This window comes from Ambystoma mexicanum, chromosome 1q, assembly GCF_040938575.1.
Source record: "Ambystoma mexicanum isolate Mex_15411 chromosome 1q, UKY_AmexF1_1, whole genome shotgun sequence".
In the NCBI taxonomy this organism is placed as follows: domain Eukaryota; kingdom Metazoa; phylum Chordata; class Amphibia; order Caudata; family Ambystomatidae; genus Ambystoma; species Ambystoma mexicanum.
Window position 1 is genome coordinate 842778332 of NC_090922.1, and position 25585 is coordinate 842803916.

General features: G+C 47.0%; 1 protein-coding gene across 1 annotated transcript in view; it reads left to right on the plus strand.

Annotated features, from left to right (window-relative positions):
- Nucleotides 1-25585, plus strand: part of NPHS2 (NPHS2 stomatin family member, podocin) — a 145296-nt gene that overhangs the window by 51299 nt on the left and 68412 nt on the right. Inside the window, exon 6 of the mRNA XM_069641475.1 lies at nt 3035-3090. Within this exon, the coding sequence (XP_069497576.1) occupies nt 3035-3090 (56 nt within the window). The remainder of the gene's footprint in view (nt 1-3034; nt 3091-25585) is intronic.

The window sequence follows — 25585 nt, forward strand, 5'->3', positions numbered from 1 at the left end:
TGAGCTGGTGGGACCAACCAGTTTGCCCAAACTACAAGCCAGGACCCATCTTCTGGTCGAATTTGCTGTACAGAGCTACAGTGGGCCAGATAGCCAGGAAGGTAGGACCCTGCTTGGGTTTTAAGGAGCGCACCTTTTATTCGTTGCTTTGCTCTGCTGCTGGTTTCTTCCCTGGGTAGTGCAGGACCCTTCAGTCTTCCTACTTCTTGTCAGTCCGACAGTCACTTCAGGAACTGTGAGCCTGCAGGAACTACCAGGAACCTCCGCCTCAGCTACAGCTCCCTCTCCGTTTTAAGGTACTGTGCAAATCCGGTTGTTCGTTTTGTTCAACCGTGGTGAAAGTGTTTGAAATCTTTCTCCAATCCGAGGGCTTGTCCTTCTCTTCTCTTTGAACTAACTTTTGTATCAACCAACCTCGTCCGGAAACCGTGCCACGAACTTTACCGTGAACTACCCTGAACTGTGTGATCTTGAGCAAACGACTTTGGACCCATTGACTTTGGCCCTAAGCCTTTTCTACCGGATACTATCTCTGTAGTTCCTCTTGTTCAATTGCCCTGAGTACTTACCTGTTGGGTTGACCTAATTTCTAATAACTTTGTTTTCCCTCCCTTTTAAATTGCAGGAGTGCCATTTTGCTCCCACTTCATTTTGTGAGCTTAACTTGTCTGGAATTTAAGGGAAGTGGTGTGGTTTATTAAGAGTGTGATTTTTAGACTGTTTATAATAGTGTACTGTTATACAACTGAAGAGTGCAATAAATGTATATTCTTTTACTTGAAAACCTTGAGTCAGTGTTTGCCTGAATCATAGTAATTGCTGTCCTTTATGTAACTATTTGATACTGCTCACTTACTCTTGAGATAAGTCTGGCTGCTCCGCTACTGCTACCACTATAACTGTGTAGTACAGGCTTGTACCAAAGGTGAAATTGTATTGTCACTTGTAGTCTTAATTGTGTGTGGTGTTCCCAAAGGGTACTGCATATAATTCTGCTTAACAGTAGCAACCTCAAGCTCCACTTGCTCATTACTTCCACGGATGCAATGCAAATCCCAATGAACATTAGGAAGGCCTCCCCACCTAACCTATCACACCACTAAAACTCTCACCTCTGTACAATTTCCTATTGATCCAGCCTCCTTCTAAGCCTCTTTCTGTTCCTTTTCCCTAAATGAAATTCTTAAAATGTTAATTCACTCTCTTTATAACCTATCTCTCTCCAAACCCAACTGTGCCCCACGCCTCCATGCTGGTTGACTCACTTTGCATTGTCAATCTCCCATAGAATATCTCATACTGGTCTTCAAACCAATTCATGTGGATATCCCCAACCCAAATTTGGATATGATTATTCTTCAGCTCGCATCTTACGGCCCACTGCTCTACTCGGTCTTCTATCCCCCACACTTTCCCTTCCACTCCTTGACCCTCCCTGCCCCCAGGCATCACGGACATCCCCAACATTGGATCATTCAAATATGTCTTTAAAGAACATCTTCTCTCCCTTACCCGTCTCATCATCCATCTCGACTAATCTTCACACCTTCCATCTGTATTCAGTGCTAAATCCTCCCTCACAGTAAATCTACATTGCATATACTATTTATATTCAGATGTATTGTCCCCATTATATCTTCCACTGTGTTCCCCATCACTAACCGGACCATTGTCCACTGTAACTACTCTCATCATCATCATTAACTTTATTTCGGAAAATAAATCTCCATCAAAGTATAAATTATTACAAAATAAGACATTAAAAACACAATTTACATTAGTATCTACATTATTCTCGGTGAGTTAAGAATTGTTTTCGTTAGAATGTACATACAATGATGAGACCTTGGTCAGCTTCTAACAATCCCGGCCTCGGTACACGCCTCCCACCCAACATGCTACTTTGCCAGTTTGGTGCTCATTCTGGTCCCTAGCATTCTCTTCTTGAATGCAGATCTTAGAAATGTTGAGACTGCTAGCACATATTCAGGGTGGGTGCAACATTTCAGGGCACAAATTGCTGAAGGGGTTGGGAGTTGGACTAAGTGGCTCAAGACCGGGGTGAGCCAACGCCCCCTTGCCCAGGAATGGGCCTTGCAAAAAAAGAGAAGATGCGCCTCATCCTCTCACCCCTTACCACAAAGGGGGCATACAGACGAGGGGCAAGACCCACTCTTCCACTTAGCAGAGTCTCGGGCCAATGGGAGTATGCCTAATCGGAAACTTAGCAAAGCAGGTTTTTAATTTTGCTACCATCGGGAGGTCAAGATATGCCTGTGACTCCCAGACGTCCTTAATCAACAGGTTGGCCCTAGTTTTTTTTCCCCTTAGGCAATTATCAACCATCCTACTCCATGCCCATTCTCTGAAATTATTCTTGACCGCCACCTTGTAGGCACTACCCAACGTTGTGGGGTCACTCCAAAGATCCCCGAATCCAATGTTAAAAAGTATGGTTCTTACATGCCTGAACCAAGGAAGTTTCCTATCACCTGGCGTATCTTATGACAGAACTCCCTAGGCCTCTGAGACCAATTGTAAAGTGTTTCTGATTGGAAACACTATGCCCTTGTTTAAATAAATACAATAAAGTTAAGACTCAGCTTTGGAATGGGACGGTTGTTGCTACCTTACAAGGACGGCAGGCAGCACTGCATTGTAGTGAAATATTAGAGTTTGTGGCATATGCTAATAACATATGGATGTACTTAGGATGTCTGATGTTTTTGAATATAATGCTACTCCAGAACCCCCAATGCATGTGGCTCTGTATTATCCTGCCCTTCAATACTTTTTCTCAAATCCTGTGCATTTAACAGCTTTTGTTTCCTTCTCCCATTTAACTTGCTCTCTATGAAGCTCCTCTTTAATTTCCTCAATGTACTTCTTCACTTTAATGGCCTCACTTTGGACCACCTCTAGCATCTGCTCTCATCCTTTTTTGATTCATAAAGGGTACAGTTCTTTTGACACCATCATTCTGCAGCTGCCTTTGTGAGGTCCTTCCTTTAACTTGCTCTGTTTTTACTTGCAGGTGGCATTGGATGCTGTCACATATCGCTGGGGGATTAAAGTGGAGAGAACAGAAATGTAGGTAGGAGACGGACAGCGAAATGGCTGGAAACCTGCAAATTCTCCTAATATGAACTTTGATGAGTTAACCAACCCTGGTTTTAATCTAAATTGGTGGAACCTGCTTTGCGTCTCATGAGCCAAGTTACAAACAAAGCGCACCTTTGACATCCATTACCACCTTGTGGATTACCACACTAATGTGGATCATGTTTAAGAATTTCTCAGTGCCTCCACTTATCTGAGATGGGTAGACAAAGACTCACCAGGAATCTCTCATTTTCTGATCAAGCCTCCCGCATTTCTGTAATATGATAAAGCATTTCAATGTCTCTGTCTCATTCTCCTTTTACACTATCCTGCATGCTCTGCAGCAGAACTACTTAATGCATGAGCATTTACAACTGTACACATTAGCCTTTTCCCTTTCTACACCTTTTATATTTATCAATTTTTTTCTCATGCTCATTTGATTTAGGGTACAAATGGAGCAGGCTACATCAACAGGCAATGTTCCAATTATTCACAGGCTTCCCTATGCACCCTCCTCATTTGTCATGGGATTACATTTGTTTGACAAGATCTTTAGAACATGTAAGGGTGCAGAAGTAAGACTCTGACACAGAGGGGTCGTGGTGATTATTATATACATTTATTCAAGTGCAAAAAGGAAAAGAAAACCCTATCTCACCCTAATTCTGAGAGGGATTTCCATGCCTCAAATGAAATAACAAGTGTCAGAATGTCCAATGCAAAATTCCCAATGTCCAATGTCCGAATCCTAATTCTGTCCCGCACATTCTAAGTTTAACCTAAATAAAAAGAGGGTCTTTCTAACCCAAAGGGGGTAAGTGGGTGGGTGGCTCCCTTCCCCTGGGCAAAGGACAGTTTTGAAATCTTCTAATCCTGAGGGATTGGGAAATTTCTCCCTTCCCCAGCCTTGTTCAGGTCTTTGCAAAGTTCAAAATAACTTTTTGGGGAAAGCTCTGTTCCCTTGTTGGGCCTTTCTCATGCATCCTTTTATGTCTCTGGGTTCCTGACCCTGGTGGGCAGAACTGGTTCCTCCCACCACATACTGTGAAGAAGAAGAATAACTTGGTATGCACTCCCCAATCTGTGGTGGGTCCCTGACCCTGGTTGGCAGACCTATTTTCCTCCCACCATCTACTGCAACAAAGAAGAATAGCTTGGGATGCACTCCCGAAACTGTAGTAGGTCCCTGACCCTAGTTGGCAGACCTGGTTTCCTCCCACTAGGTACTGTGATGAAGAAGAATAGCTTGGGATGCACTCCCCAAGCTGTGGTGGGTCCCTGACCCTGGTTGGCAGACCTCCTCCCACCATGCACTGCAACGAATAAGGATAGCTTGGGATGCGCTGCCCAGGATGTGGTGTTACATACAGGCTTGCTTTACTGCCAAGTACTGTATTTATTGATTCTAAGTCACTCTCACAGTTCACTGTATGAGTGCAGGTCCCAGACTCACACAGCACGTTTACAGCGGTGTCCTGATAAACTTGGTTCACAGTTCTTCCTAATATTATTCTCCTTAAATGGGTGTGGGTCCCAGACTCTTACTGCGGGTTTCCAGCAGTATCCCGCCAAACTTAGTTCCCAGTTCTGCCAGGTAATATTCTCTTTACACGGATACAGGTTCCAGACCCATTCATGTGGCTCTTTAGGCTTATCTGTGGCTGCTGACCTTCAGGGATGCCAGAAGCATCTTCCCTGCTGTTCACTGCGCTGTCCCTGAACACTGGACCAGTTTGACAGCGATCTCCTTCTTGCTCGGCACCCTGGTCTGCCTTTCTTCTTCCCAAAGTGGACTCCGTCTCGTGGTTCCTCCAAAGTAGGTGTGACACCTAGTCAAGTCCATCTTTGTTTTTACCGCGGCTTCTTCCAATCGGCTGTTGAGAACCACTAGAATAGGCAACATGGTTCTGGTAGGTACCCGGTATTACTCCTCCTCCCAGTACTGATCGAGTTCCGATTTTGTAACTCACTATAGATCGACCTTGTCTCAGTACTCTCTAGAGTTATATGGCATAGGAGGGTAGGGCTGGAGAGGGAGGAGGTGAAGGAGAGGTTCAGCGGTTATAGGGATACTGCATTCACCGATATGGTCATCACTGGTCCCAAAGGGGCTTCCCTTCCCAAGAGATTCACCCGCTGAGTATCACCCCCAGAGGGACTCTTGGGTAGTGGCCTCACCTTCCTTGCCTCAAGGAAAGGGGCTCCCCCTAGATGAGAAGTGACAACATCTGCAGATTCGTCAAATACCCTTCCCCTCTCATTGGTGCCCTTCCCATCGGGGTTGGAACAAACGTGGTGGAGGTACTCTGGAACTGGAGTATTTTGGTATCCCTTTTCCCCTTTCCAGATTTCTGATATACTTGCCTCCATCCTGGGTGGTTTATTATAGTCGAGGGGGATCTCCGATAAACTCCTAGATCTTACTGAAAGGTCTATTTGGCAATCCTTGATACCCATTGGAAAAACTGGGGTAGGCTACTGCCCAGGACTATTTGGGCCAGTAACTGTGGAATTGCAGCCGCTGTCACCTAGGTTCCCTTCCCAAAGATAGCGATCAGGATTCTTTCCAAAGGGTAACTCTCTGTGTGACCATGGACGCAGCAAACTTCTTCCATTTGAACCCTTTTCCATTCTTGAGATAACAACTCGGGTCAGATGGCACACTTTTTACTCCCAGTATCTAATTGGGCCCACAGCTGTTTTTGTTAAATGGCAATGGGTACTTAGTAACTGGTGTTCCCTTTTACATAGAGAAATCAGGTTTTGTTTTTCCTACTTTTAGCTTTCTTCCCCTTAGCTGGAGATTTCCTTGCATTTCCTTCCCAATTGGTTACTATCTCATTGGGCTGAGCGTAGAGGATACTAACATATGATGGTTCAGCTCTCGGTTTTTATTTCCCCCGGCCTGTCTGTGCTCTTTTAAAGGTGGTATGGTTGGGAAATCCATCTTATTTGAGGGTCAATATTTTGCTAGATGGCCAGACTCTCCACAAGAGAAACAACTTGTCTCGGGTAGGGGATGGGGGTAGAGAGGAGGGTATATCTCGGCCTTCACCTCTTACCACAAGGGCATTGGTCAATTGTTCACTATCCCTGGACCTTGCGGTTATCTCTAACTCCTGGGGACTACGAGAGGGTTTTATTAGGACAGCTGGTTCTACCTTCTTGTCCTGTCCTATCAGGAAGTTATACATGATTCTAGAAGGGGGTATTTCAAGGGTTTCCTTTTTTTCAGGGAGAATAGATGGCACTAATAGGGTATTTTTCTTAGGTGAGGAATATTTTCCCTCTCTCTTCTGGATATAATGGGATTATCATCCAGAGTGGGGGACATGATGCCTGGGTTCTTGTAAGTTTCACAGTCTTCTGTCGTGGAGGGGCAGGAATATTTCCAAGATGGGTGGAACCGGGAATGGTGTTATTTTCCCCGGTAGGGGCCTTGACTAGGATGTCAGTGGTTTGAAGGGTTGATTGGCATTCTACTCTTTTCAGGGTATAGAGTGGCATTATCATTGCCTCTAGGTCCTATAAGCTTATCATCCTTATGGGAGGACCTTGAGACTTTATGCTCCAGCATTTCTAGATCTTCTCTTTCCTGGGGGGATGAATTTTCCAAAGATATTAGGGTATTAGGAAGTTTGGCATTCTCCCACAAGTACTCGCTCTTGTTCTGATCATAGTCAATGATGCCTTCTAAGGGATTGAAAATGTTTTCTGGGGGTCCATTCTCCCCAGATGCATTACCAAGGAGATCGCCCTTTCTTTCTCTATGGTTCTTGTTGGAGGACGATTCCCATAGGGTCTCATATATCAGGGATCCCACCAACTCGCCCCTTCTGATTTTAACTGGGGTCAATGGGATGTCAAGAGGGCAAACTTAATTTCCTCCCTACAAGACAGGAGGGGTAGTAATTTGTTCTCTCTCTCTTTCAGCTATCTCCCCCAGAAGGCATATTATAGATGACCAAGTTAGTGGGGGGGTGGGTCTACCCAAAGGTACAAAGAGATGGCAATCTTGTCTCTGGTAGGAACCAGATACTCTCGGGGACAATAAAGATGATAGCTGTTTTCCTCTACGGTTTTCCTCACCAGAAGAATGGCCTGTTGGTTTAATGGATGGAATGTAACTCCCATTAGAGTGCTGTGGGATTCATGACTTCTAAGACGACCCTGGTCTTGACCCAATGAAGTGGGGTTGATTGGTCTTGGTTTTTAGGGTTGATGGCATACTAGTGCAAAAGATGATGTTGGTTTGTATCAAGAGGGCAGAATCCCACTGATGAAATTATATGGGAGGGTGCAGAAGTAAGACTCTGACATGGAGGGGTCGTAAGGAAAAAAAAAACTATTTGACCCTAATTCTAAGAGGGTTTTCTCTGCCTCAAATGAAATAACTAGTGTCAGAATGTCCAAAGCAAAAGTCCCAATATCCAATGTCAGAATCCTAGCTCTGTTCCTCACATACTAAGTTTAAACTAAATAAAAAGAGGGTCTTCCTAACCCAAAGGGGGTGGCTCCCTTCCCCTGGGCAAAAGACAGTTCTGAAATTGTCTAATTCTTAGGTGTTGCAGAATATCTCCTTTCCGCAGACTTGTTCAGGTTCTTTGCAAAGTTCAAACAATTGTTGGGGAAACTTCAGTTCCCTTGTTGGGCCTTTCTCAGGCTTCCTTTTTTTTCTCTGTTTCCCTGGCCGGCAGACCTGGTTCCTCCCACCAGATACTGTGATGAAGGAGAATAGCTTAGGATGCACTGCACAGGCTGTGGTGGGTCCCTGACCCTGGTTGGCAGACCTGGTTTCCTCCCGCCAGCAGGGACGTCATTTCACCAAAATGCCAGGTGTAGCGGAAGTGACATCACACAACCCTTGACTTCTGATGACATAAGAGGAAGTGATGTCATCCAACCCCACCCTGAAGTGACATTACGGGAAGCGATGTCACACGAACTTTCACCCCTTTACAAAACATGAAGTGGCATCACACAGGATTGTTTCTAAGTACACTGAAAAATATGGTCACGGTATCACTGTAAAGTGAAATACATTGCATACAAGAATGGATCACCATATGTATCATTAATATCAGTGCAGATAGGCCCATATTACCATACTGCGAATGGAAGTAGACGTCCAAGGCCAAACAATAGTGATGTTATTATATTGCACGTAGGCATAAGCGCTTAATATGAACATATACACATACAATATCACCCAACCTGTGTTGGTATACATTTATCAACCTCAGCAGGAAGAAAGGCTGAGTTGGCCTTGTGGGGATTTGAACCAGCAACCTGCAGATCACACATGCATCGCAGCAGCGAGCGCACAATCCACTGAGCTATCTTACCAGCTACATCTATCTAACCGGCTATAGCTACCAGAAAACCAGCCACTCCAGAAACGAAGAGCCACATGCTGCTGGCCACATACGAGGAGCCTCAATGGAGAAAAAAAAGAAACATTTATTTTTATTTTGTAAGGGGTAGCAAGGGAGACCACAGGGGTAGCAAGGGAGACTTCCAGGGTCACAGTTGTGACCCCTGGCAACCCCTAAATGATGTCCCTGCCCACCAGGTACTGCGACGAAGTTAGAATAGCTTGGGATGCACTCCCCAAGCTGCAGTGGGTCCCTGACCTTGGTTGGCGGATCTGGTTCCTCCCACCAGGCTGTGATAAAGAAGAATAGCTTGGGATGCACTCTCCACGTTGTGGTGAGTCCCTGACCGAGGTTGGCAGACCTGGTTCCTCCCACCAGGTACTACGACAAAGAAGGCTAGCTTTGGATGCACTCCCCAAGCTGTGTTGTTAAATACAGACTTGGTTTACTCGCCTGCCAAGTACTGAATTTATTGTAAGTCACTCTCACAGTTCACTGTTTGGGTCTGGGTCCCAGACACAGCAGGTTTCCAGCAGTGTCCCGCTAAACCTGGTTCACAGTTCTTCAAAATAGTATTTTCTTTACATGGGTGCGGGTCCCAGACTCGCACTGCAGATTTCCAGCAGTATCCAGCCAAAGTTGGTTCCCAGCTCTGCCAAGTATTATTCTCCTTGCATGTATACGGGTCCCAGACCCATTCATGTGGCTCTTTAGGGTTATTTGCCTGTTCTCACTGTCTCTACCACTTTACAGGGCCCCTGGTGCTTCCCCGTTCATCAGCGCACCTTATTTCGTGGTCTGCGATGTTCCCGGGATGTCCTGTGCGCCTCCCGTCTGCGGTGGGGCTGCCTCTGCTTACTTCTGTTGTCCGGCAGCTCTGCCGTGCCTGTTCCTGTTGCCCTGGCACTGCTCCTCGGCAGCTGTCGACCTTCCGGGATGACAGGAGCATCTTCCCTACTGTTCACCATGCTGTCCCTCCACACCTGACCAGCTTGACAGCAACCTTCTTCTTGCTCGGTTCCCCGATCTGCCTTTCTTCTTCCCAAAGCGAACTCCATCTCACGGTTCCTCCAGGGCGGGCTTGACACCAGGTCAAGCCTTTCTTCGTTTTTAGCGCAGCTTCTTCCAATCTGTTTTGAGAACCACTAGAATGGGCAATGTGGTATTGGTAGGTACTCGGCATTGTACGAGGCCAGGGAAGTAAGGCTACTACCCAAGAGTACCCCTGGGGGTGGTATTGAGCAGGTAGTTTCATGGGAGGGGAAAACCCTTTGGGACTAGTGAGGACCATATCGGGAGAACGCGGTATCCCTATAACCACCCTACCTCTCCTTTACCTCTTCCCTCTTCACGCCTAACCTCCTATGCCATGTATCTCTGTGAAACAGAACTAGAGAGTCCCTGGTAGGAGCTTGATGGAATCTTCTTTCAGCAAGCCTGGCATCTGCAGAAGAGGAAAGGACTCCCCTACGGGAGAGGGCCTTTGTTCTTTTGTTCATTAGCATGGCACTCACTGTGCATCTGCTACCACTCATATTTTTTATAGTCTGTGTAGATTAGGAAAAAGGTTTGATTCGGTATAGTTTGGTTTGATTTCAAATGTTTGTATTCCCCTTTTCGTCAAGAATGTCCATCCATACAATTTGCAGTTTGGTGTCTGTCTTCCTTTACTGCATTGGGTGATGGCATGTCACCTCAAACGTATGTATGCCACTGGGCCCCCTGGTGCATGTTATAAATAAATTAACATAACATAACAGGCATCTTGTTTGCATCCAGCTGCAATTGTTATGGTATTATCATGCTGTATCATTTTCTGGCGGTGCATTGATTGCAAAAGCTCACATATCCTACAGACTGGGGTAGGATGTTTGTATTGATAGTGCTTGTAGACTGGTTGCCTGTATGTGGTGACATTGGGCCTCATTACGAGTATGCCGGTCCGGTAACAGCGGTGCCGGTAAACTACCGGCACTGTTGTTACCGGACTGGCATACTCCAAGTTCAGCATGCGGGTGCATTTCCACCCGCCAGGTCTGACCTGGCGAGCGGAAAGGCACCCGCTTGCAGACTTTGACGGTAGCACCGGCACCATTACAAATGGGGCCGGTGCTAACATCCTCTCCATTCCCATTGAGTCCTATGGGATTCAAATGGGAATGGGAGTACCATTTTCCGAAGCCTGGCTTCAGGGACCGCCAGGGTTGTAATGCTCCGGTGATTCCCCGTTGCCAGGCACGGGAAAAAAACACAACTCGGGCAGGAGTCATAATGAGGCCCATTGTCCTTAAAATGTACTGTGATAGGCTATGAGGCCATTAGTGCAGGCCTTGGTTATAGTATTGGGTTCTGTAAGTGATCAAGAGCAAGACTCGGACACAGTGGCATTTTGGTGTTGGGTACAGACTTTTATTCTCACAAAAAAAGAAGGGTTTGGGGAAATCCTATCTATCCCTAACTCTAGGATGGGGTTCTCTTCCTCAACAAAACTAAGACATGTCTGTGTCAGGATGACTAAATCAAAAAGAGTCCTCAGTCCTGTGTCCAAAATCCTAAACTGACCCCCACATACTAAAATCAATATAACGGGAAGCTAGGGAGGGATGTCTGTAAACTGTACACCTGCAGCTTCCTTTCAAAGTTCCAAACATAAAGTTCAAAAGTGAAGAAAAGAAAATTAATAAAGTTCCAACAGAAAAGGGGCCTTCCCTTCCCCTAGCTTTCTTCTGGCTGTTCAAGTGCCCCTTTCACCTGTTCCAATGCTCTTAAGGGGGACAGCTCTTCCCTTGAGTTGCCTTCAATCACACAGTTCTTTTGGATATACAGTTTCTTGCTCTCTGGACCTTAAATGTTCTTTTGCAAAGGAGGTGGTGGGGTTGGGGGGGGTTTTGGGGAAGGGGTTGGTGGCAGGTTGGGGATGCCAGAAGGGGGTGATGGGGTAATTTATGGGAGGTTGGGTTGTTCTTTGTTAGGAGCAGTGGTTTGGGGAGACACCCATGGTTGGTGGTCGAATGCTTCACTCCCAGTGGTACCGGTTGCACAAGAGGTGGTGCAGGGTACACCAAGTTGCGATGCAAGAGGGTCACATGTTGATGCTCCTGGTGGGATACATATGGAACACTCTGGGGTTTTACGAGGGAGAGGCGCACTGTCATGGCCAGGGGTTTAAAATGCATGAGCTGGAATATTAGGTGGTTAAATTGTCCGTCAGAGGCACGTCAGGTGTTATTGTATATGATGCGCCACATTGTGGACGTAGTGATGCTGCAGGAGATGCATTTGACCGCAACTGGGGAATCACGTTTTAGACGGGTGAGGATGTCATTGCTACTTTTCTTCTTATTCCTCCTATTCCTGAGGAGATTTCATATTGATACATAACTCAGTTGATTTTCGGCTGACGAAAGTGATGAAGGATCAGGAGGGCAGGGGAGGGCTCTCTTAGTCTTGGGAGTATTACATGGACAGGACATCACATTAATCAATTATTATTGCCCTAATGAAGACGATGTGGACACCTTGGTGTGGATAGCTCAGCAACTAGATCATCATCCCCCAGGTGTGATTGTGTGAGCCGGGGTCTTCAACACAGTCTTGGATCCGGCTGTGGATAGGACGGGGGATCCAGAGGACTTCTCTGCAATCAACCAATAAACTGACAGACTTATATTAGGAGTGGGAGTTAAACGATATTTGAAGGACTAGGCATATTGGTTTTGAGGGGTTATACGTATTGCTCCACCATCCATTGATCGGGATCAAGATTGGATTACTTCTTGATGATAATAGGGTGAGTGGAGTAGGTCAGTATTCTGGCGCGCACGCTGTCAGGCCATGCGCCGGTGGTGTTGGTGTTAGCGATTCCATGGCAAATGGCATCCAGACCGACCTGGGTGTTTAAGTGGAAGGTTTAGCGGATGCCGTGTTTGCAGAGGGAATTACACAGGTTGTTGACAACTTCTTTATCGACAATCTTGGTACAGTCACTTCGTACTCCGTGTTCTGGGAGTTCTTCAGGTGTATAGTGAGGGAGGAATGTGTATCGCAAGAGTCTGGAATATTGAAACTAGATTTAGGGCTGCAGCCTCAAGGGAAGTGAAATTCTTGCAGGTGAAGACAGTGATAGGTCAGTATGGGGAAGGTCATCACCCAGGGAAATTACTCACAAGGGCGGCTAGAATGGATAATCACATATCACATCTATTAAGTATGAGCAGGGGAATCTGCATTATGCAAATAGTGAAATTGTTCAGGAGTTTGGTACTTTCTGCTCTCAGATTTATTCCTCTCGTACTCGAATGTCGCAGTCTGAGTTGAATGCATATATTGATCGGGTGGCGCTATATTGGGGTGGGGAGGAGGAGCAGGAGTGATTGTGCCGACCGATCACAGAACAAGAGATCCTTCAAGCAATAAAGGGTCTGTCATCCAGGAAAGCTCCCGGGCCAGATTACCTTACCACAGAGTTTTATAAGTATTTGGCTTCACGACTGGCGCCTCACCTTGTAGAAGTGTATCAACTGGCATTGCAGGAAGGACATTTGCCAGACACCATGAGAGAAGCAGTGGTCACAGTGTTATTGAAGCCGGGGAATGCAGCGAAGGAATGTTATTCCTACTGCCCAATGTCATTGATCAATTTAGATAATAGGATTTTAACGAAACTACTGACGACTAGGGTAGCACCTCTGATGCACCGCTGTGTTAAGGTGGATCAATCTGGATTTATTCTGGGTCGATCTACCTCTTATGGCTGTGTCGTATGTTTGGCTTGATGTCGGTGATGTCCCCAGCAGATTCTGTGGTAGCCGCGCAATTGGATGTCGCAAAGGCGTTTGACCTTTGACCTGGAGTGGCCCTTCCTCTTCATGGTTTTTAGGAGGACGGGGACGGGGGTGGAGGGGTTCATTTCCATGTTTCCCTGCTCTATACTATCCCGGATGCTAAGATTAGGGTGAACTGACACCTTATCTCGACCCTCTTGTTGGGGTGTCCTCTATTGCCATTGTTGTTTGCTATGGCAATTGAGCTACCTGCTGAGCTATTGAGAGATAGTCACATGCAAAGGGGATACAGTTGTACTATCATAGAGAGGTGGTGGCTCTTTAAACTGATGATATGGTGATTAATATCAATGATTCATAGAACACTAGTGGTGTGAGAAAACATATTTGTGCACAGTAAACGGAAGAAAAACCAGGATATTTTCAGTTTTAACAGCAATTTGTGTAGTTGTTCTGTGACACAATGCGAATAAATATGCTGGCCAATTATTTGGTCCCCATATGCTAACAAAGGCTAGTTTGTAACTCTGTTTAAGGTTGGATGTCCAACGAGTACAGTTCAATAAATCAGGGAAACTTCAGTCAGAGTAGAACCAAATTGGTGTATCCAAAACGATGCTGGTGAAGAATGCACAAAGACCAGGGGAAAATATGGGGAAAATCAAAGGGGAGAAAGCCCGATTTGTTAGTCCACTGATACGGGCAGGTGTTCAAGTAGCCCAGCTATATAAGAGGGGACGCAACAATCAAATCAGGGTGACAATTAAATTGCAAAAGAAGAGGACCAAAACCATCAAAAACTCCCACTTCAGCAGTCTGGGTCTCATGCTAGCATCCATCACTGTGGCATATTGTGTCAGCAGTATGTAGGGCAGTGTATGGATTCTTAAGACCTAATTTCCATAGCACTCGTCTTCAGGCAGCCCTTCCCAACTTTAGCAGCAAAGGTCAGTCCTTCAGAGTCTTAAGCTCCACCCATAAGATTTGCTTCATCGTATATGGTTCACTAATGAAGCCAGCATTTGTGTCTCAGGATTCACTTCATCCGCCAACCACTGAACTACAAATTGCAAGTGGGATGCATAATAGTAGCCTTCAAAATCTGGAAGCTTCAGTCCTCCTCTTTCATAGGGTCCATGCAGTGTTCTCAGCGCTATTTTCCACCTAGTTCCCACCCACATTAAATCCCAAATTTTATTGTGCAAAAATGTGAAGTGCCCACCAGGCACCTCATAGGTCACATTTATGTAATAATACAACATTCTGGTGACAGAACCATCTTCACTAATGCAATTCTACCCATTAGGGAGAGCAGCAATTCCTCCACAAGCCCAACAAAGAGTCCATTTTACATGAATCCCTGTCCGTGTTTATGTAAGTATATCTCTCGTTCGCCATGATGAATTTCTATCCCTAGGTATCTAAAAGAGGCATCTCCACAATTCAGAGCCCTCGCCAAGTTGGTGGGCCTCTTCTGGGTTCTCAGGCCATCCAAGGGGAACAGGCATGACTTATTCCAGCTAATCTTAATACCTGATAGCTTCCCAAATTTGCCCACCACCTTCAGTACATAAGGTAAGTTTACACACAGGTTGTACAAATACAAGAGAATATCGTCAGCGTACATTGAAACCAAATGATATTCATCCCCTATCCTAATTGTCGCATCGCAAAACGTTGCTCTTAAGTATGCTGCAAGGGATTCCATACTCAATGCGAACAGTATCGGCAAGAGTGGCAGACTTGCCTTGAACCCGTCTCAATAATGCAGTTTTTAATAATCTCTCGTCCCGTCCTAACTCTCGCCCCCAGGTCCATGTACAATAACCAAACCCATTTTAAAAAACGGTCCCCTATTCCATATCTATGCAGCACCGCGAACAACCAATCCCAACCTACAGAATCAAAAGCCTTAATCGCATCCAGTGATACCACCGCTAGCTTCTTATTGCTATCAGACATATGTGATATAACATGTTGTAACTGTCTCAAATTCTGGGTAGTGTTCCTGCCAGCTTTGAGGCCGGTCTAGTTGGGATAAATCAGTTGCAGCAACACTTTCTGTAGGCGCTTCACCAGCAGGGAGCTAAGAATCCTAGTGTCCATATTGAGCATCGACAGCAGCCTATATGACTCACAAAGGGCAGGTTGTTTACCTTCTTTCAAAATTGGAACAATCACTGCTTTTCACATAAATTGCAGAAGCATACCTGCCTCATAAGATGCACTCAACATCCTCAGCAGTTTCCTAGGGAGCAAGTGTTTATTTGCCCTATATAACTCAGCTGGAACCCCATCAGTTCCCAGCGTTTTCTGCGGGGTAAAGCAGGAGATTGATACAGCAATTTCTTGCTCTGTTTTGGGAGCATCTAATTCCTCAGCTTGGCCCGCCAAGATTCCAGGAAGGCTGATCTCCCCAAGTGCAGTATCTATCTCATCCCTCGCCGCCTGTTGTTTCTTGCTATATAAAGATTTGTAAAAATGAGCCAACACATTATTGATCTCAGATCCTACTCTTCACCTTTCTCCACATTCATTAAGTATCTCGACTATAGAGGTCTTTGGAGCTTTCTGCCTGAGCCAAGCCAGTAACCTGCCCGGTTTATCTCCATGTTAATGGAGCTTCTCAGAGTATGTAGTGTAATTGTGTTTACCCAGTCTGTCCCAGGCAGCCTAGCACTTCTGCCTCAGCTCCACTATTCTGGATTTGCAGCTCCTCTCCTCAGCCAAAAGCCTGTTCAGTATAATATCTGTCTGTTTGCTCTAATTTTCTTGACAAAACTGCGCTAATCCCTGCAGATGTCGCCATGCATTCCCCTCGTAACACCACTTTAAAGGCTTCCCATACTGTGCAAAAAAAGTGACACTGGGCCTCATTACAGCTAGCCGGTCCGGATATACCGGTGCCAGTAAAACCATACCGGCACCGTTTTTCAGACCGGCAAACTACTAGTTCTCTAGCTGTGTGGTGTTACAACCACCAGGTCTGACCTGGCGGGCATAACCCCACACAGCCACAGACAGGACGTGGAAACACTGGCACCATTACGACATGGGGCCTCATTATGAGGTGGGCGGTAAGGGGTTAACGGCGCCGGTAAAGGTGCCAGAGCCGTTAACCCCTTACCGGCCTATTACGAGGCCCGCACGCGGGACCGGCTCTGGATGCCTGGTTTTACCAGACGTCCTTAGCGGGTCCGCGAAAGGCCCAGCATGCTAACAACGGGCCCGTCATTAATGGGCCCGTTGGTAGCATGCTCCCCATTCCCATTGAGCCCTATTGGGGATCAAATGGGAATGGGGATGGTCCGGGTTCCCTGAATGGGGAAATACTGGGCCCTCTAAGGTCAGAATGGCGTGGTATTTCACCATTCAGGGAACCCAGACCGGAGTTTGGAGGCAGCCATGCACTTATTAAGGGCATAACTACATGCCCTTATTAAGGGCATGGCTACCTCCGAACTCGTAATGAGGCCCATGATGCCAGTGTTTCCAATTCCCCATGCCCATGGAGTCCTATGGGACTCCATAGGAATGGGAATTTACAGAATGCCGTTCTGGAATTACCGGATCACCGGGGCTGTGATGCCCCGGTAATTCCGGCAAGTCCAGAGCCGGTAAATCCCTACGGGTCCAGCTGCAGCCTGCCGGTTTTACCGGCACGGTTACTGCCAGACTCTTAATGAAGGCCACTGTCTTAATTCTTCTCAAAATATCTGTGCACGGAATCCCCAACACTTTTCCTATATACAGGCTCTGCCAGGGTTTCAGCCCTAAGCCTCCATATGGGGATTGCTGCTCTCGTATCCAACCATAGCAGCGTGACAATCATGGGGGCATCATCTGAATTAGTCCTTCCCATATAATGTGCATGCACAAAATTACACACATGTTGCTCCCCAATGAATACACAATCAATTCCTGTGTGCACGCTATGAGGAGTGAGTAAAAAGAGAACCCTTTATCTCAGGATTACACTCCCTCCAAACATCTTTCAGCCAATGCATTTCCATTGCTTCCCAAACCATTTGTGTAGCCTGTTTCTTAAGACGCCCCCCTCTGTCCAACCTATCCCTCTCCGGATCAAGTACACAGTTAAAATCTCCACCCCACACTCCACCAAAACCACTGCTTCCTTCCTGAGAAACCATGCTGTGTCACTGCTAGGCGCATAGATGTTAATAATGCATATTGGTTTCCCCTCAATCCACCCTATGAGAATAAGCAGTCTGCCCTCCCCCATCCTAATCAACTTCTGAACCTTAAAGGAGATCACATGTGAGATCCAAATGAGCACCCTTTAGAGTAAGTGGAGTAAGTGGACCCAAACCCAGTGCCCGTGCATCTCTTCAGCATAGCGTCTGGCCTGTCTTTATTCAGGTGTGTTTCCTGTAACAGGGCAATGACAATCTTTTTATGCCTCAGATAATTTTGCACTCTGTTTCTTTTGATGTGCCTATTTAGGCCCCAACATTCCACGTCATTACCCTCTGTTCAACCCCCATTGTCTACTGTCCTAATCAAGCTCCACCTAAAGCCCTAAGTCAGTCCCTATCCGCCTCTACATTTTCCCAGCAGGCAATCTATACATCTCTGAAAAGCTACCCCATTCCACTCTTCTCATATCACCAAGTCAGACATTGGCAACCTCCCCAACAACAACATAACTAGCGACCCGATCAAGAAAAAGAAAGAGATAAAGCTGCCTCTCAATATCAAGCTGCTATTTGGGAATACGCCGGTTTTGCCTTCCGTGCAATCAGGAAGGTGCTCCTGCATGGCCACCTAGCAGTCCGATCGGGGGGCAGAGAGACAGCCAGCCAAGCTAGTCCCAGGCGAAACAGTGTAGGTGAAGTGTTCACATCATCCAACCTTAATCCGCTATATAACTAAATTAACTCAACCCACTATCTCCCCCAGGCCCCAGCAACATTTACATCTCCAATAGCTGTCAGTGCTCAGCAACCATTTTCAAAGTTTGAGGATCTTTTCTTTTTTAACCTTTCTTTATTATTTTTTTAAAACACATACTGCACCAATGTGCCAGCACTTACTCAATAATACAAAGAACTCAAAAAACAGCTCAGTGAAGGCATTTCATACATAGCCCTAATAGACGTATGCATTACAATTCAACATACAGCATCATTCTCCTTATGTTTCGGAGAGGCAAGATGATCACATTTCAAGAGCAGCACCGAAGGCTTCACCCTTACTCATAACATGCGGTCCTGTGCAGCAGTACGATTCTTCAACATGCAATAGTCCAAAACATATAAGCAAGATCCAAATCAAGGTGGTTTAGATTGGGCGATCAAATATTGAATATACGGTCCCCGGGGGATTTCTCTAATGGAAGGGATCTAATGGCCCACAATATCTCCTCCACGGACAAAGGGCGGCCTAACCACTCCCTCTCCTTGTCTGTGCACCAATACAATGCTACTAGGTCTAAATAATTATCCATCTTTGATTGAGAAACCTGCGTGTGAGAGGAATACAAATGACTGTAACATTAGTAAAATTCCTGCACTGTGTCCAGGTCTGCACATTTTCCTTCCCCATGACCAGTTCTCATTGATAACATCCGATCCCTAGGCTTATCTGTTCTTGCGGCCCTTGTTAGTAATTTACTCAGACGTTGTCCTTCCCCATATTGCTGCACTGCTGCTTTTCCCAAGAGGAATGTCACTTCTCTATGCACCAATTCCCCAAATTTCTTTAAATACTCTTTAACCTTTGATTGTTCTTTCAGTGACAGTATGGTTCCCCCTGCCTGCAATCTTCGCAAATAAGTCTCAGTCTCCATTGGTGGCTAACAAATTTGTTTCAGTATCCCTGCTTCCTTCGATATGCAGTGCACTCCCTTCTGAGTAAACATTTGAAACTTTCCCATAGTGTCACCTGTGACTCCACTGTCCCAACATTCAATTAAAAAAATGTATCTATGGCCTTGGCTATTTCCTCACTGAATACCCCATCGTCAAGAAACCTCACTCTTGAACCCCTAAGGTGCCTTCGCCCTGCTTTGATCTTGTAACTCAGTGGTCATCAATACTGGGGCATGGACTGACAATGTGCGTGCTTGAATGGACATAATTGACACTACATTTGCAAGTGTGTGAGAGTCCAAAAAGTAATCTAGTCAGGGTGCAGAACTGTGGAGAGAGGAATGAAACGTGTATTCCATCTTTTCTGTGTTTCCAGACATCAAGAACCTCCCAAAGCCAACACATATCTTGTAATTTGCATGTCACGTTCTGTACCGGATGATGAACCTCCCTGGTGCGGTCCCGATCGGGTTCCATGACCGCATTAAAGTGCCCAGCCCATATAATTTCCCTGGGTGATGACTTCTCAAGTTGGCTGTTGATACACTCTAGTGAATCCACTGAGTACTGTTTGGGACCATAGTAATTGATCAACGTATATGCTTGTCTCTGTATGGTACCCCATACTAATAGGCTCCTGCCCTCTTGATCTTTCACTGTATATATCAAGCGGAACCCGACTGAGTTGCGTAAGAGGATGCACACCCTTCTAGAGTATGATGAGCATGATGAGAAGTAGTGGTGGCACCACCATTTCCGCCCAAATTTCGATTCCACACCTGGAGGTAGGTGCATCTTCTGAAGGAACGCCACAGTCACCTGATGTCTCTGCATATATAGAAGGATTTACGGCACTTGGATGAGCAGTTCAGACCCCTCACATTCCAGTTAATGCTTTTAAGTAACTTGGTCATCCATTTTCCCAGGTATCTTCACCACCATATTATGTATTGCATTTATAACACACCAAACTGTTTCACATCTCCCTTTGTTAAGCTCCCTGGTCTCTGCGGGGACGTTGGGGCACGGTTGGAGCCCTCCCAGAAGTTGACTCCCTTGGATCACTTCTCTCTCCCAATTGCAGCGGTATCGAGGGCCCGGGGTGCTGGTACTGTTCCTGAGAGAAGATGAGAGGCGATGAGAATAAAGTGGTGGTGCTGTGATTCCCATCGACCCTTTCGTACCAAAAGGTAGTGCGCAAGAGTTTGCCCATGCAAGCTCACCTGTATTGCTGTAAAGATGGGCTCTCTGTCCTGCTTTCCTTCAGCAGGTGCGCTCTGGATGGACCTAGTTGTGTCACTGGTCCTGAGTGTGGAGGTCCAGACCGGCTGTAACCATTCCGTCTTGAAGGTATGTTTATTGCTATGATTATTGTCCGTATCCTTTGTAATAATTTTCCCCAATGATTATTGTCCGTAACCATATATTGTCCTTTCTCTCCCTAAGTATGAAGATGGCCCACGAGCATGTGAGGATGAAAATGTCTGTCCCGGAGAACCTATTGGTGATAAGTAGACTGTTCCAGAAACTGCGCCAAGTTCGTGAGTTGCACTGCTTAACGTGTTATAGTCTATGCGATTGCTCACCTAGTGTTTTCTTGTTCCCTCTGCAGGTGCAGCTGGTTGGTGTTAGCTGATGAACGGTTTCTGGACTCCTGCAGGCTGCTGGAGATGAAGATCTGCGTGGATGCTGCGCCAGGTGATGGCCCCATGTAGATGGGAGTTCGGGACAGGTAAGGATGCTGGGCGGCACCCGCGGAGGACTCAAGAAGACTGGTAATTTGGGTGCGGCTGCTGCAGAGTCAGAAGCAGGAGCAGAGCTTCTTCAAGCGATGGCGAGGCTGACTCAGGTAAGATGCGTGCAGAGACTCAAGAGTTGGAAGCAGGTAACAGGCGTTCCAGCGGTGGCGTGGTCTCAAGGTAAGATGCGCGGCGGCTGCGGAGGGAAGCCGATGGCAGTGCCTCTAGCGATGTCGTGGCTGATTCCAGGTAAGATGCTGGAGAGTTCCGGAGACTGAAGACGCACGTGCGGAACCAGGTAAGAGTCTTCTGGACGCCGGTAAGCGTTACGCTGCACTAGCAGACTAACGCGAAGCGCCAGCATGCGGGTGGAGCCTGCTTGTATATCCTGGCCCCAGCCACTCCCTTTAAGCCCCGCCTTGTGGCCCCACCTTGCGACTCCTCCTGCCTTCTGCACGTGCCTTCCCTGTATTGGTAGGGCCCGGCCTAGATGCACGTGATCTCTGTATTCTGTATGCAGAGCACACTTTGTAATGAGCTTGGTGCCATAGGCGCCAAGACTGGGTCCATTGGGACCCTGCAGGTGGTGAAATGATTGGCCCTTGACCAGTGGCCATGACACCCTTTTGTAAGGTTGAACGGTTCCCGACTCAGCTGTGTCAACTTAACAGTAACTCCAATAACCACCCTCTCACCTACCAGCAATCCCAATCTGCCAGTCTCCCTCATCCCCCCAGTGAAAACACAACACTGTAGCTCACATATGGGGGTACACCCGAGGCCCGACCTCTGGGCAATCCACCGAGATAAATTGTAGCCTGACTGCTAGAGTTCCGTTTGTCTTCCCCTCTGGGGATTGATTCCACGGCCAAGTGTAGTACGGGGGCGCTCACCCTCAGTCATTATTGTTTCCCTGTCGCGATTCTCTAAGCAAGGTTTCGAGAAATGTGTGAGCTTCTTCCAGAGTGCAGGAAAACAGTGTCCTCCCCTCATGTTGCACCCTAAGTTTGGCCGGGAAGAGCATAGAATACTTCATGTCCCGTGCTCTAAGCCTCCTTTTGATGCCAATGAACGTCTTCCTGGAGGACTGTACTTTGTCCAAAAAATCTGGGAACAGCTGAATTTGTGTGCCCTGATATGTCAAAGAACCATTTTCTCTGGTTCTGCGTAGAGCCAGCTCGCTGTCTCGGGAGTTGAGTAATCGAGCGATCAAGGGGCGAGCGGGTGCTCCCTCGATTGGTCTCCTGCCACTTGGGACCCGATGTGCCCTATTCACTATAAACACAGCCAAAAAATCAACACTGCCCAGGACTTCCCTCAGGAAGTTTTCCACCATTGCTTCCATATTCCGCTGATTTGCCCCTTCAAGTACCCAAACAATTTGCAGGTTATTGCGTCTGGAGCAGGATTCCAGGTTGTCTTGCTTATCCGTCTGTTCTTTCATCGCCTGTTTAATCATGCGAAATCTCTACTGGTGGTATTGGTCCCATTCTCTATCATGGACACTCGACCCCCAACCTCATCCACTAGTCTCTGTGCTTGTCAAGACGTCAAAGTGTCAATTTTATCGTCCAATGATTGAATGCTTGCTTGCACCTGGCCCAGCATTGTTTTGATGTCGCCCAGTGCTCCATTCTGATTCAGCAGCGAGGGCCGTGAGACCTCATCCAGAGGGCATATATTTGGCGTTAAAGGCTTAGCTGGAGTCTCAAAATATAGCTTTGCCTGCTGCTTGCCTGATTTCTGTGATTTAGACATTGTGACAAGTTAGTCCTTCTACCCTACCAAGATACCCCCTCCAGCTAGATGGTGCCCTTCTAAGGACGCACTGTGGATTAGGGGTTGTCTTTCCCCGTGCAGGCCTGATTACGATGAGCCAAATAGTGGTTGTGGTCTTTTCCACTCCCCCTGACTAATCCTCTACCCACCAGGAGAATTGCATTGTGGGGGACTGATCACTCAGAGGCAATTTCCTCACTTAATTGCCCTGCGTACGTATGTCACAATTAATGCCACTCCTGCCGGGTAAGGTTTTTGTCCAACAGGGGTTCCGCAGCCTATGCGGGGATATGCCTCCTTTTGAGTGTCGAGCTGATACCCCCCCCCGGTGTGTTCCCCCTGCCAGGGCCCCCTCTGTACTTGTCTGCACAGCCCAGTATTTACAGCGTGGGGGGAGGCCCCAGTCAGTGTAGGGATGTCCCTGCTGTCTTCTACCTCGAAACTGTGTCTTTTCAGGCCACTCTGGCACTGTGGATCACCTCTGCCCCGGATTGCTTCTGAATCTAGTCTATGGTTTGAGTTGTGGGTCCTCATACCGTGTCATAGCTTGACTACACAGATGACGGCACATTTACTCTTTATCGCCGGTTCCCTGTCGGCATCACATTCGACTGCTGTGCAGCAAATGTTAAGACCATCTCTGAGGGAGAGGAGTCACACTGCTCCTCATTGGCCGGATCAGCCCTGTATGTACACACCCACTGGGGTGTGACTTCTTGAGCGGGGTGGCACCACTCGCTGTGCCGCTCCCTCGTGGTCCTCCACCCACGCTCATCCCAGGGCGGGCGACCTTTATCACCGGACCGGGCCACATTCTCACGGCTGGAAGATGCTTTCTCAAGCGGGTCGGTGTTGCTTGCCGCACCTCCTTCCTGCAATTTGCTGCCATTGCTTCTTTCAGGTTACATGTTCTTTATTGCTCGGATCAGGCGCTGCTGCGGCCAAGTGTGCTGGCCGAGAGCCTCAGTGGGGTATCCTTGCCTGCTTGCTGCGCCAATCCCATGAGTCCCAGTTTCTCTGACTCTGCGGCACTTCGTTGTTGGACCAGAGTGTACACAGAGGTTCCCCCTTTTATATGGATCACAGCAGAATGGGATGGCAGTCCAGGTGGCAGGATAAATAACAAGATTGGTGTGGATTCACCCAGGAGCTCATGGCCTCGTGGCCATCTTGATCGGGCTCTCTAGCACCCCCAGGTTTTAGGATCTTATCCAGCTCAGTTCCCTCCGAAAGCCCATCCTGTTCCTCAGACCCTTGCACCTCCAATTCACTTCACATCTGCAACTTCCACAAGTGGCAAGATGCTTCCTCCTAATGTTCTGCAGGACTAGGTTATCCTGCCCGTGCAGTCGGACCCGGAGCCACGGAATCAGTCTTGTGACTCTGCAGTTCTAGCCATTGGTGTGCCAGTTCAGTGTCTCAAAGAAACAGGGTTTGCTGTTATCAATGACTTGTAACTTTGCTGGGTATATCAACATATGGATCTGCTGCAGTCAGAGCCGGCCCTTTATCGAGTCATACTGCTTTCGCTTATTTTGTACCAGCGTTGTAAAGTCGGATATATCGCCAAATCAGAGTTGCCTCTTCTAATTTTCCATCCCTGTCTGGAAAACCATAATATATATTCTTTATCCTTGTAATTGAGAATTTTAGCAACCACTGGTCTAGGCGGGGCCCACGGGGGTGGTCTTCTGAGCAGTGGCCTATGTGCTCTCTCTCCACCGTAAATCCCTTTGACAGCCTCCCAAACCGTATCTCTTGGAGCAACATGCGTGGGGTCACTTCCTTCTTCGCCCTCTGGCAGGCACAGGCTCCTGAGATTATTCCTTCTTGCCTTTCCCTCTGCATCCTCCACCCTTTCTTCCAGTAGCAGCGTCCTCTTCCACAGCTCATCTACATGCATCTTCAGCATCTACATTTGCATTGCAGTCTCCGCCACTTTAGCTTCTGACGTGATCACCCTCTCTGCCAGTTTGCGCAGATCTTGGAGCAAGAAGGAAACATCCACCTTCACCTGTTCTATCAACTGCTCCAGAGAGGATCAAAGAAATGCTGTCACATCCAGTAAGACATGTTCGCCCAGGGGGCTGCCTCTGCTGTTCTGGTGTGCCCCCATTTGGTTCCTCTCCAATTCCAGCGTGTGTCTTTGAGTATAACTGTCAAGCTTTTTTAGAGCGTCTGCACATGGTCCGAGCAGGCATTTGTCACAGTAATCGCCAGAAAGACAGGTCCTGGCTCACCCTGCAATCACCTCTTCAATCTAGCTCCCAAGGCAATATCTCACTCTCAATGCTAGGAGCTATTGCAGAGGAGAGGACATTACTCGCTCAAACCTCCAGTATCCCTCATATCCCACTCCAACCAGATCACCAGACGAGGAAGAGGAAATCTGCTACCAAAATCTTGGCCTCTAGCCAATGCAGCCCGCTACCAGGCCTCTCACCACAAACGTGCCCACAGGTCTCCCTCTCCACAGCTTTGCTTAAATGGGGATTGGATCTAATCTTATCCCTGGAATCTTTTGGCTTCCAAAAACAAGTCCACAGCGCCACTCATAAGGGTGGTAATATATTGGATTGGATCACTACAAAAAATCTCTATATTAATGTTTCTAAAATTGTGGAGTGTATCTGGTCAGATCACCACTTTGAATGCCTGACTCAAGCACCAGCACCCCATACGCTTAATAAGAACAACTATATGAAAACCTGGCGCAACCAGAAAAATGTGACACATGCTGCTTTCAAGGAGTTAGTGATTCCGCGTCTCCCTTCACTACAGAAAAACTACTCCCTTGATGAATTCTCCATGTTATTCAGGTCAGCTAACAACACTGCATTCTATATGCTCGCCCCTCCTAAACCAGCAAAATTTAATAAATCCATTAACCAGAACAAGTGGTTTTCAGAGGATATTCTAATAGCCAGACTAATCAAACAGACAGCTGAAAGAACCTGGAGAAAAGTTCCATC